The 13,406-nt window shown below is 35.7% G+C and overlaps 1 protein-coding gene across 1 annotated transcript in view; it reads right to left on the bottom strand.

Annotated features, from left to right (window-relative positions):
- Positions 1-13,406, bottom strand: part of LOC137431759 (uncharacterized) — a 132,735-nt gene that overhangs the window by 109,014 nt on the left and 10,315 nt on the right. The window contains exons 2-6 of the mRNA XM_068123448.2: positions 4,131-4,331; positions 1,680-1,696; positions 1,540-1,572; positions 766-798; positions 598-651 (exon numbers count right to left, since the gene is read on the bottom strand). Of these exons, the coding sequence (XP_067979549.1) occupies positions 598-651; positions 766-798; positions 1,540-1,572; positions 1,680-1,696; positions 4,131-4,331 (338 nt within the window). The remainder of the gene's footprint in view (positions 1-597; positions 652-765; positions 799-1,539; positions 1,573-1,679; positions 1,697-4,130; positions 4,332-13,406) is intronic.

Here is a 13,406-nt window from a genome sequence, read left to right as displayed (position 1 = left end):
TCTTTTTGACCCCTATTAACACCCCCAAGCCCAATTCTCTTTTTGTGGGTTATTTTATTTCTTCCACTAATCTTTTCATGTGCTTTAATTCCTGTTCTTGTTGCATCTGGCTGTTGTCTCACTGCTCAAAGTCAGCACATTGCCTTTATACCCACTTGAAACTTCACTCTCCCATGAGCCTACATTTTGTATATGCAAAAGACTGATATACTAACAACTGCAATGTAAAGTACATAGAATACAGTGGGTAAGATTCCACTCTGTCAGCGGAAGTGGGGCAATGTGGTTACATAATGGTGGGTTTTCATTGACATTATAACATATGCTATTTAGGATGCTAAATATAGGTGGCCACATAACTATTGATAATAGGATGCAGGTGTCACTCTGTCACACTCTTGTTACAACGTGTGTCCAAACTATTGATGTGTAATATCTAAACAAAAATACCCTTACAATACTAAAATAGAACTTCGTTACGTTGAGTATGTGCAACATATAAGGCAGTGATATTTCAAAACAAATCCCAAAGGCTTAATGAGCAGTTTGCAGTAAGCAGACAAATTCCATAATGTTATTGGCTTCGAGGCTGCTCACCGGATCTCCCTTTGGTCCTGAATCTCCTCGAATGCCTTGTTCTCCAGAAGGTCCCTGTAAAATCAAGCACAGGTTGTTTGTAAAACTTCTTAACTTCACAACTAATGAATAAATGTCAACAAAGCATTTTTAAACTATTCTGGTTAAAGGTGAAGCTGCTATATTCACCTGGAGGCCTGGGGGTCCTCTAACACCATGGAGCTGCAATAGATAAAGGATATGAATGTGTAAACCGAAGTTACAAAATAAAGTTCCGTAAGTTAAAAAAAGGATGCATTTTATACACGAAAATATCGATAAAATAGATGTACATGTTATAAAATGACTTGCTTGAATGCAAGTGTCAACTGTATGAACTATCTGATGATAAAATTACAAAGGAAAAGTTATATAGTACAAATTAAATAAAAACTTGCATAACTACATGGATTTTACATAGAACTACATGAGAATAATGTTGGGCATGTTTAATGGGAAGCTAAAATCAGATGTAAAAAAGTGAGGGTCAATTGAACACTGATAAAATATTTTTCACGTTACATTAATATATTTTAAAATAGTCGTAAATGCAACTCTGCGAAATTCCAAAGAAGAGACAAAGAAGAAAGGAGCAAAGAGACAGCTTCCAAAACTTTTTTTAAAAAAAATCCAAAGAAGCAAAGAGACATCCATGCCTTGCCTTTGTGGGCCCGAGATTGGTTGTGAGACGCATATTTACGTCACATGCATTTTACAGCCAATCAGGTACCCCAAGGTAAGACATGACTGCATCTGCTGGAATTATCAGGAAATTCAGCAAGTTGCATTCACAGTTTAATGGTTGTTTTCTTTTTCAATATCATGATGTAAAGTGAAAGAATTGATAGTGATCAAATCAAGTCGGGCTCAATTATTCAAACGTGTTTACTTTTTCTTTAAGGCAATTTATGGGAAATGACTTACAGATGGAAGCTCTCCAGGCTCTCCCTTTTCACCCTGAAAAAAAAACATCAGGTTCAGTCCCAGTCGGTTGGCAGTTACACAGTAAAACATTGAACAGAAATTCCATCAAAAGAAATACAAAATAACTGTCATTATCTTACCCTGGATCCAACATGTCCTGGAAAGTGAAAAAAGAAACAGGGCATTGGTTATGACACAATAAAATATCAAGAAATAAAGCATAAACATATCACACCTTTGTCGCCGTCCGAAATTTGATATACTGCATATTTTGTTTCTACAGATACATATATATATTTTTAGCAATGATGTATCCCACATTTCACAAACAAACACCAGCAATATACAATGTGGTATAATTTCTTATAATACTAACCTAAGTTACTGTTATCTAACAGAACCTAAAACTATCAAAACAATGGAGTAATTCATTTGTGTGAACCCGAGGAAATTATTCAAGATCATTCACCACATTTGCATGCATGATGTTCTAAAGCGACGACGAGAGCCGCATGCACTGAAGTGATACCCAGTGTTTTTCAGGTGACTTAAAAATGTATTACCATCACTTCCTACATATATATATTCCAGACTTTAAATGTTTTTTTAATTATAAAACTAGCCGAATGCACCCGGCGTTGCCCGGTTTCTTTTTGAATGAATTTACTAATATAATTCAGCCTTTACTCGCGGCCGTAGAAGATTGACTACTACAATTCAGCTCAGCTTTTAATTGTGAAATGGGCCCAGCCTGGCTGAGGCGGCCTCAACTGGTCTCACCACCTAGCCGATAACCTTCCCGGGGCCCATCCCGACATTTTTTGTTTCAGAGGTTTCCTCCTATCTTTCACCGTTCAGGAGATTAGCGCATGCAGACAAACAAACAAACAAACAAACAGAAACTTTTTAAAAATATATATGGAAGAAAGAAGAAGAAGATAGAAGATAGAAGAAGATTTTAAAAATGTAAAAATAAAATACATTTTATTTATTTTTTATTAAATACATTTTGGTGCTGAAGTAGCTGGTAATATTATGAAATTATCTGACTCATCCTGATTCCACGATGTGTGCAAATAATTTGTGCATGTCAAAAGAAACATCCATGTGATGGCAATAGCTTTTGGTAAACCACTGCCGATTTGATCAAGTCGACCATTCCTGACTCAATGACAAATATTCAGGTGACAACACAAGTTATTTGCGGGCGAATTCCATGTGACATACATGCAATTTTCAGGCGAAACCAAGGCGACTCGTAAGCGACACCTTCCGTGTCAGTAAGCGACACCGACACCTTACGTAAGCGACACACTCGTAAGCGTCACCTTACGTGATGTCGAGCCAAATTGCCTGGAATGGACGTGGACAAATTGCCACAGTGTATGTCTGGCTTTAGAGCCAATCATATAAAATGTGAATGGTTAGGGTCGAATGTAGGCCAGATGAAGAAGGAATGCCAGATTTTCATATTTGAAAGACATCAGTTCAGTCATTTGATTTCTTAGAAGAAATGCAGAGCAATTATGGCTAATTTCACCAAGGATAGCTTGAGCATCCAGATGTATCTCAACCTCAAAGTTTTCTAATGCGTCAATGATTCAAACCACAATCTAAATGCTACCAGGTTCGAATCAAGACTGCTACATTATTGGACAAAATATTTTCAAACTGCTTGGGCAGAAAAGGATACCACAGCAAATATTTCTCATTTAAGACAGCACAGGTTCCTCAAGTACATTATTATGTCAAATGGAATAACCAAAGAAAAGCAGTGACACTAATTCATCCCCAACTAATACAGCAAGAGCATTTAAACATAAATCTTCATCTACTAGCCTGTGGTAAAAAATACCATGATATAAAATAATTATTGCATTATTTTATTGCACTGGTTGAAAGAGCTTAAAGGTGTGAGGTTATATATCCCTCAACAGGAAAGAAAAAAAATTCCAGGATAAATTGAGGCAGTGGTCTGCTTACTTACAATATTATTTTACACCGCCCGTGTGAAAAAATTACAATTTTCCCGGAGGTTTGGATTAATTTGAAGTAATTAACTTCTTAATTAATTCACTTGAAGTAATAATTAACTTTTACCTAATATTTTTTTTCTCCCCGAGGGGAGCATTTCCATGTTTCAGGTTGGGACAGATGAGCAGAATAAGCCATATACATATATATATATGTGTATATATATATATATATATATATATATATATATATGTATGTATGTATGTATGTATGTATGTATGTATATATATATATATATATATATATATATATATATATATATATAGATATATATATAGATATATATATATATATATATACAGTATATATATATATATATATATATATATATATATATATATATATATATATATATATATATATATATATAATTGAGGAATGTGGATTGCATATTAATTGTGTGATTAGAAACGATGTATACATGATTAGTCACTCATCAGTAGCTATCGTAAATTTCTACACCAAGACTGTATGTTGTATGTTTCATTTGGCAATAAGTATACAACACAAGAGAAAAATGGTAGGAGTGACTCAAAAGCAACCGCTGGTCTCCTTACTTGCAGTATGGTCGGAGGGGCAGACGGGGCAGCATTGTCCAAAGGGAATCTCTGGATTTGGGCAGTCCGTCAGTTCATCGCAGGTGATGGTATCACACAGTACGTTGCCGTTGTCACACAAGCAAATGCGGCAGGGTTCGGGTTTCCAAACATCGTTGTTCCTGTAGCTTTGTCCTTCGTGAGTGCACCCACCTACATCATCTGTGGAAGGACAAAATAGGCTGTGTGTGAGCTGATGACTTTCAACTTGGATGAATAAAAAACAAATCTATTATTTCACCATTATCAAAATTTCATTTTTTTCACTTACAGATAATTAATCAGTAATGACAAATAATTTTAAAATTATCTTCATTCATGAAATCTCCAACTAAAAATATAAATCAACAGCAATCATGACTTCTTGCATTCTGGGAGGTACATGACCATGACATAAATAATTTTGAAGAATTTTGACCAAAACTCAATTACATAGCATGTATTCCATAATATATGCATAACATATGTACTCAAACACATAACATATCGATTCACCCCCATTACAACCATGTCAAAAATAATAAGCAGGGTGGGCTTCAAAAAAGCAAAATGCAGATGTTCTCCGGGACATGGTCTAATTTTGTTCCTTTTGGTGTCAAAGGAAACCACACCAAATATGAATGGAATCCAATATTATTTAGGGGTGCCACATCAGTGATGAATTTTCCCCCATGCAAAAATAGGAATTCCCATTTTTTGGGCTGTATATACACAAAATAAATACATAATTATATATATACATTAAATATAATATTAAAAATAAATATATAGTAAATATACATTAAATAATAAATATACATAAATACACATTATACATTATATATATACAATATATTATACATACAGTTTTGAGACTTCCTATCATCACTATCTGGGCAATTTTCATGCATGTTTTGTACAGGTTCCCAGGGGTCAGGGGTACGCTTTTTTAGTGTGTAATATGTAGGCCTAACTTATTGACTGTGGCTCTTTTGTAGAGAGTGACCCTGTGGAGTAAGAATTAACAGGATTTTACCCACATTCTTGCTTATTTTGCAGATATGGCATGTGCTAGTACCAGTGTTTCATTGAAAACTCGGGCTCAGGATAATGTGTATCTCATTGGGTCCACTTCTGGAGATGCCATCAAAGGTGCCAAGCTCCCGACTGTGCATCAATCTCTTGTCCTGTTTTTCCATCAGCTGAAGAAGGAGAATCGCACTGCCCGGGAGAGTGCAACCCTCACCATTGAAGAGGTTGTGAAGTTCTGGGAAAAAGCTCACCTACCTACAACGACGAAGCAGCACTGCATCCATCGTTTGGAGAGGCTATATGAAGAATGGAGGAGCCTCCAAAAAGGTGCAAAGCGGGGTGGTGCGACCCAAGAGAAAAAGGAAGCATCCTTCAAGGCCTCCTTGGAGAAGACGTTTGATCTTAGGCATGCAGATTCGGAGGCCATAATCACCAACCCCGAGGACAGGAAGTTTCTTCACGATCAATTCTCAGAGAGGAAGGCTTCAATGGGATCTGTAGACACTGTGTTGGAAGCAAAAACGTTCTTGTGTGTTTGAAAGATCAGCAGCCACGAGATGATTATCGTGAACTCCTAGAACTGACTGTCATCTACATGGGAGGAATCCCACCTCGTGGAATCCGGATCATGGCTCCAGGAGCAATGCACAGAGCCAGATGGATGGCAAAAGCACTATATTCACTACAGGTGTTCATGTTTCGGTCAGAGTTCCACTTGACACTTTGAGAGGCGAGAGAACTCCGAGCCTTCAACATTTTTGTCTGCCTTGTGTATGTACAGGCTTGGTTTCGGGCTCCACAAGCTATTGAGGCTCCCCTGAATGACATTAACCTCTTCAAGAAGTTGGAAAAGTTTGAACAAATCAATCAGAAGATGGCTCAGGCAGCCTTGAAGGCACTTGGCCGCCACACGTGGTACATGAGCCCAGTACTAGTGGCATTTGCATTCTTTGACACCAGAATTGACAAAGAAAGCAAGATCAATATGATTGAAGCATTGAAAAATGACGGTGAAAACCCCTCTCCAAAGAGACCAGCTATCAAACGAGGAACCGCCCTGTCAATCGCTGGCCTCATAACAAAACACACCAAGCATTTCTTCAGCATCCTAGGGACCCCAACTGATTGGATGGATAAGGATCCTGGTTCATGGGAGCAAGAAACCAGCTTTCAGGAAGCAAAGAAAGCCGCCAGTGGCTTAGTCGTGGTGAACGACAGGGCAGAAAGGGGTGTCGCATTGATACAAGACTACAATAAGCTCCTTACAAAGGATGAAGAGCAAAAGCAAGCTCTGCTCCAAGTTGTTGCTGCTCACAGGAAGATGTACCCCGATGCCAAGAAGGCAACAGTGGTGAAACAGGCCCAGAAATAGGAGTTACATTTCTCATTATATTTGGGTTTTTTAATATTATGTGATATGGTGTCTCTTCATTTTATGAACTGAACATTTGGATTGTTATCATTTAATTTGAGTTTTCATAGCAATATAGTGCTATTTGTGCAGCTATTGTAACTTGTGTTTGCTAGAATACAAAGAAAGTGAGTGGAGGGTGGATTTTCATAAAACAAACTTCTGGTTTTGCTTTCGATCCATATATAGAAAAGTTTTGTAGACACCTTTAGTTTGAAGGCTGATGTGGCACCCCTACATAAAATCAGATTGCTTTCATATTTGGTGTCTTTTCATTTTGGAACAAAAGGAACAACATAAAGCCATGTCCCAGTAAATATTTTAAAAAAATTATTTTGAGCACCACCCTAATAAGCAACTTAGGCAAAGATTTTTTGCAATTCGTGATAAGCTTTCGGCATGTACTGCATACAAAATGCAATGAAATTTTGAAATCTTGAATAAATATCACCATTTCCCTTCCAATTTTAATAACACTTTAATGAAAGGTTGAATAAATAAATAAATAAATAAATAGTATATGTACACAGCCTGTCATTTGTTGTCTTGGTTGTGACAAAATGAGTAAAGACTGCCTAAGGAACATTTAAGTTGTTGTTTTCACTGGTAAACTAACCAAGTTTACTTGGATGGGTAGAGTAACAGTTCAGGAAGTAATCTTACTACAATTCACCAAATGTCTGTCTGTCTGTCTGTCCGTCTGTTCCCAGGTACCGCAAAAACGGCTGAACTGATCGCAACAAAATTTTGGGTGAGTAATCCTCGGACCCCCCGGAGTAAAATAGGCAATATTGTTTTTCCAATTTTTCCAATTTTCCAGTTTTTCCAAACATGATGGAATAATATTTACCGATATGAACAGTGATGTGGCTTTTATTGAAATTCTACAAATACTGTTTAGATTTTGATGATTTGCGTGTGATATGATTTAACAGATATTTATATAAATCGTTTAAAATAAAAAAAGCCTTCAATTTCTGATATTTTGCCTTTTCATTTGGGCCTCGCAATTGGAGCCCCGCCCATAGGGCGGGTACCGTTGCTAGTTTACTTGATTAGAGCTTACATGGCTGTTTCTTGCCTGCTCAATGAGTCTGATAGAGTGAAAAATACGAACATTAACTAGCCTGAAGATAACTTGCATTGATCAAACAGAATCAAACACAATCCATGTAAGACTCTTCATGGATCCGAAAAGTAACTTTTATAAAACAGAAATGAAAAAAAAAGGCTCCTTTAAAAATGTACATCCTTTACAAAGACTGATTGCGCAGTTACTCGATACACATAGTGAGAGTCTTGTTCAGGATTGCTCGAAGATATCTCCTTCGTGAATTGTCTCTTGCCAGTTTGATTCTTGAGGAAATTGGATTCGACTGCGTGCTTCTGTCCATTCTTTGTCACTAGTCATGCGTTTCATCAAAGAGTGTGCTTTCCTTATGATGACTGATTACATCGTTTGGTTGGATTAATTTTAGCGCTTTCATGATACCCTTGGAATAAAAGAAAGGAAAATTTGGGCAACATTTATGCACTCAAATTTCTGTCATCTCTCACATATTGCAGCTTAAGAATGTCACCTTAATGAATTTCCCAGGAATTAATGTGATGGTGGCCATGCTTTACCTTTTGCATATAATCTGCCCAATGACCTTGAAATAGATGAGACAAAATGTTGGTGTTTTCATAGAAAAATTCACCCAGGTATGCCCATCTTCCCTCTGAACTAGGCGAGGATAGGAATTTATAATCTTGACAGGACACCAGCACACAATGGCCTACTTCTTCAAAAGATACCAAAGGATATTTAACTCAAACAGTTTAGACGAACAGATAACTAACCCAGTTTAAATCCCTCCAAAGGATGGCGTTTTTATAGCTCCAAAGACAAGAGATGGTCGCATCCACAACAATTAGAGACATTCAATAAGCTGCATTTATGGGTTATCATCATCATCATCAGATACGAGACAAAGGATCATCAGATATGGGATAATGTAAACTGTTGCTCTCAGTCATATGTCCTATGGAATTCTTGGACTACGTTGGACTACTTTTTACTTTTCCATCAAATCATGCAAAATGAAAGATTTGACACAGAGATATAACAATTCTCAGTTTTGAAATCTGAGCTTTCCCTCCAAAGCAAAGGCATGAGCAAACAGACAAAAGTAAATTTGATGTTTTTAGCTTAATTATTATCTTGTATCCAGATAAGCAGTTCTATTTTACAAAATGAATGTGTTTTCTTTCTGTATCTTGCATATCTTGAAATTACTTACTGCCCTTTCAAATAAATCTCTCAAAAGAGCTTCGATTTTGTGGGGAAAATATATAAACAAAAACAACAAACAAAATAATCAATTGACCAATTATAACAGCGTTATGAAAACAAAAATCGATTTATTGTTTGTTCATTCTAATCTTCAAAAAGCTCTAACAGTACGAGACCTGTTTCTAGAATTCAGACAAATTCTTTAAAATCCTGGATACAAAAATTCTGTGAATTGTAGTTTAACATTGCACAATAAATTAACGAAATATTATGTACAAAATGTGGACAATTTAACACTGACGCATTAAAATTTAACCCAATATATTTTGGATTGGTCTGTTTATTATCACTTCCATCTGATCCAATGGCTCATGATGCTGGGAAGCCAGGTTCAAATCCCATAAGCTATTTGTATTTATCCATTGTCTACAAATGTTGTGATGTAATGTAAAAGTGCACTGATGTCCACTAATGTCTTTGTCCTTCCTGTTATTGGCATACTAGCGCCTCCGTGAGCATTAGATCATTGTATAAATAAATAAATAAAACATCCGAGAAACTTCAAAATCAAACCACAAAACTTGGAGTTGCCGTACATTAGAGAAAATGTTTTTGTTCTGATATCATTAGCACAAAGTTAAATAATGTTCAAGCTTTCATTCCTTCATTGTCTTTATTCATTGGTTTGGCATCTCTCATCAAAAAACATTACATGTTGTAATGGAAGAAAGCCAAAGAGAATAGTTCAGAATCAGTTGCTGATATTTCACAAAATTATTGTCTTGAGAAGCAGTTTTCGATTTTTAAGATAGAATCAGGACTATTTTCCTTCGTTATATCTCTTTGAGCATCATTTCAATGAGGACACTGTCACTAATTCTGCCAATTAGCAATGTGCTATTTTATCCTCGAGCACAATCTAAAATACAGTAGCTTTATTGATGTTCCTAAGGAACTGTGCTGGTCACCATTGTGTGTTGAGAAGTTGAGCAGAAAGCAATCTTGGGAACCACAGCATATTTATGCAGGTTATTCAATTTAGCAAAAAACTTTCATGTCAATAACAGAGATCAGTCTGGTGTTTAGTTCATCAACCTCCAGGTCTTCAAGACAGTTGTTCGCCACCATCTCAGGTCATCCTCCATCCAAGGACATGATCTTTTCTACACCCGTTTAACCTCCCCCACATCTCTCAAAAATTTGCTCATGTATCCATAGTGTCCACAGCTTGCGTTCTCTCATACCCCTCATCATTACCTGCATCCCTTGTTTGGCCATTTCCGTCTACATTCTCCCTCTGCTCTGTTGTGGTTTGCCCTTTCTGCTACTGTTCCGTTTGTTATGTTTTGTCTTTATCTGTTCTGTATCCGAGCTCTTCCACTAGCCTAGACCTTGGATAAAAAATCAAATAAGAATTACTCAAAACTATGTGAGAAAATATACATTAAATCAAAGATTCCACAGCTGCACGACAGAATAGCACTGTGGCATATAAACAAACATTTACATTAATAGCATAGAGTTAGCAAATAATATATTGATAATGCTATCAATTTGATCACAAAATAGTATTTGTTCATTCGTTCTTTGCCAAAGGTGCTATTTGCTTGGGTTAAAAAAAGAGAGAAAAATTTTTTTGTCGACTGTGGTGGAGTGGCCCATTGGTGTAGATATATATCCTGCGTCAGTGTGGCAACCCATCCAGGATTGTGCCCCATAGCCAATATAATTGCCTCGGTAGCCATTTTAATCTGGAAGCGTGAAGGGAATAGTTGTTATATACACATATAAATTCACCGTAACCCTAAGTATATATATATATATATATATATATATATATATATATATATATATATATATATATATATATATATATATATATATATGTATATATATATATATATATATATATGTATATATATATATGTATATATATATGTATGTATATATATATATATATATATATATATATATATATATATATATCAGTCATTATGTGACCATGCCATCAGTGGAGAACCACCAGTAAGGTGTCCAATACAGCTGCTGCTGCAACTCACTGGGAGCTATTAGCACCGCCTGCAACACGGTAACATTATCTCTGGTATCCACTCACTATATGGAGTCGACCTATATATATATATATATATATATATATATATATATATATATATTTATGTGTGTGTGTGTGTGTGTGTGTGTGTGTGTGTGTGTGTGTGTGTGTGTGTGTGTGGCGTTATGGTTAATTATTTTTATAAAGGGGAAAGTTATGCTAAACTTGCTATGAAGATAATAAGTTTCGTATGAAAGATATTGAAAAAATTTCTTGGAGTGAAATACTCCTGGTCAATAAAATTGAGAATTTAATTCTGCTCATGCCAAACAAGCAGTCTATGCAACTCTTTAGCCAGAAGTGCCTTTTTGAAATCATATATACAGCACTTTGACAAAGGGTTGTGCCCAAAAACTTTGGGCTGGTTATTTGCCTTTTATTGCGAACTATTTAACCTTAACTGGTGTGTATATTATATATATATACACATAAATACATACATACATATTCCTCTCTGTGTGTTCTTGGACTATTGTGAGCATCTTGTTCACAGAACGTTTATGTTTGACCTACATATATACAACTAGCAGCAGCAAAAATCCACTACCAAGGAGCAGGTTAGTAGGAAGAGAGATAAGAATGCAAATACTCGAACAAAACACAGAAAATAAATTGTTCATTTTTGTAACAATTATATACCGTATATCTATAATGTTTAGATTGCTTTTTTAAAATCTTATTAATGCTATTATTAATTATTATTATACTGGCTTATTTTAGTATCCATATTTTATTGATCTCATTCCACATTTTCCTGCTCTTCAGAGTAAAAATTGGAAGAAGCATCAAATCACCTAAATAGATTTTGATGCCAATATCATGTTTCATTCAATCAATCACAGAAATCCCCAATCCCACTAGGCTTTCCCTGCAATTGCCATGTCAAGAGTGATAGTACCATTTACCCGGAGTTGTATGCTTGGCTAAAACAAACAAGACTCTAATTGGCACATAAAGTCTTGAACAATGCAATTACTGATTGCTGAATTTACCACAAGCACACGTAGGTGATAAAGTATGGGAAATGTAGACCACTGGGTCATTTTGCTTCAATGGAGTTACAACTTATGGCCATCGTTCCTTTTAGCGAATGACATATGCCTTGATTCTTTGTTTTCACCAGAAGTGTTAAAAAGTAGATTACATAAGATCTAATGGAAGGTGAGAACCCAAATGTAACAGTTTGTAGCCACAGCAACTATTTGTTAGGTGGGAAGTTAATACCATATGTCACGTGTGACTTGAGATTGTTATGACTACCATCATTAGTCATGTGTCATTATGCGGAGATCATAAGGACCTGTATAAATTAATTTATTCATGGATAATAAATATTGTAAAATTGGATCATTGGTGGTCCACTTTGCCCAGTTGTCATTACTACCACCAGTAATTACAATTTGGATGTTTTGCATAATTTGCTTAATTGAGGCAAAGGGATAATGTACAGCAATAACTAGACGTCTGGCCCTATGCGGCTATTTACCCCTTTAAAATGTTTTCAGTGATCAAATGAAGCATCATTCCTCAGCTGATCTGCATGACACCCATTTCCCCTATGTTTATGGTAGTATTCATGATATCAGAGTGTGGCCCTACATTTCAAGTAAATGACCTGCAATACACTAGTCATTATTGCTTTCCACATAGATAACTTTTCAATACTAATGGCAAAAGCAAGAGCTCATACCTTTTTATATTTTACAACCATAATTAAATAAGTTATTTGTCCAGCCAACAGAAAACAGCTTTACAACATTTGAAAAGATTTGTAGCAAATGTTATGAAAACATAACTTTCTCCGTTTTTAAAACATCACAAAAGTATTATCATAAAAATTGCATGCTTAAAACGTTTTAACGTTTATGATGTTAATTTGTAACACCATAACGTTTAAAAAAAGTTTTAAACATGTTATTCGAGAACGTTTTAATGACATTAAAACATGTTCACAATGTTTGGCATGATGTTTCTATGAGGATGTAACATTATTGTGTTACTTGGGAGAACTGTGCTGGAGTTATAATCTACTGCACAGCTTACAGCCATGAATTGTCTTGGTTATTACAGGCTTCAAAAACAATATGGCCTTGGCGATAATTAATCACTTTTTCAATTGAAACTCGGATCATATAAAAACCTTATATCACGTCACAAACCTGATCACGTGACAAACTCTTATCATGTGCACCTCCTATGTCCAATCGTGTGTTACTTCCTTACTTACTGGTTAATAATGGCGCAGGACAGCCATGTGCTGATTTATTTGTTTTTTGTTTCTCGCATGAAAAATGTTTGTCTGTCTTTTTTGGAAACACTGACAAAACTGATTTGTTTTCACCTCTCATGCTCATCATGTTTCACACTAAGCTCACAAAAACCATCTGGAGGTAATGATGCACATGAAGATATTAGATTTGATCACAG

The sequence above is a fragment of the Myxine glutinosa genome, chromosome 7 (genome assembly GCF_964187855.1).
Source record: "Myxine glutinosa chromosome 7, kmMyxGlut1.1, whole genome shotgun sequence".
Taxonomy (NCBI): Eukaryota; Metazoa; Chordata; class Myxini; order Myxiniformes; family Myxinidae; genus Myxine; species Myxine glutinosa.
This window is presented reverse-complemented; position numbering and strand designations above follow the sequence as displayed.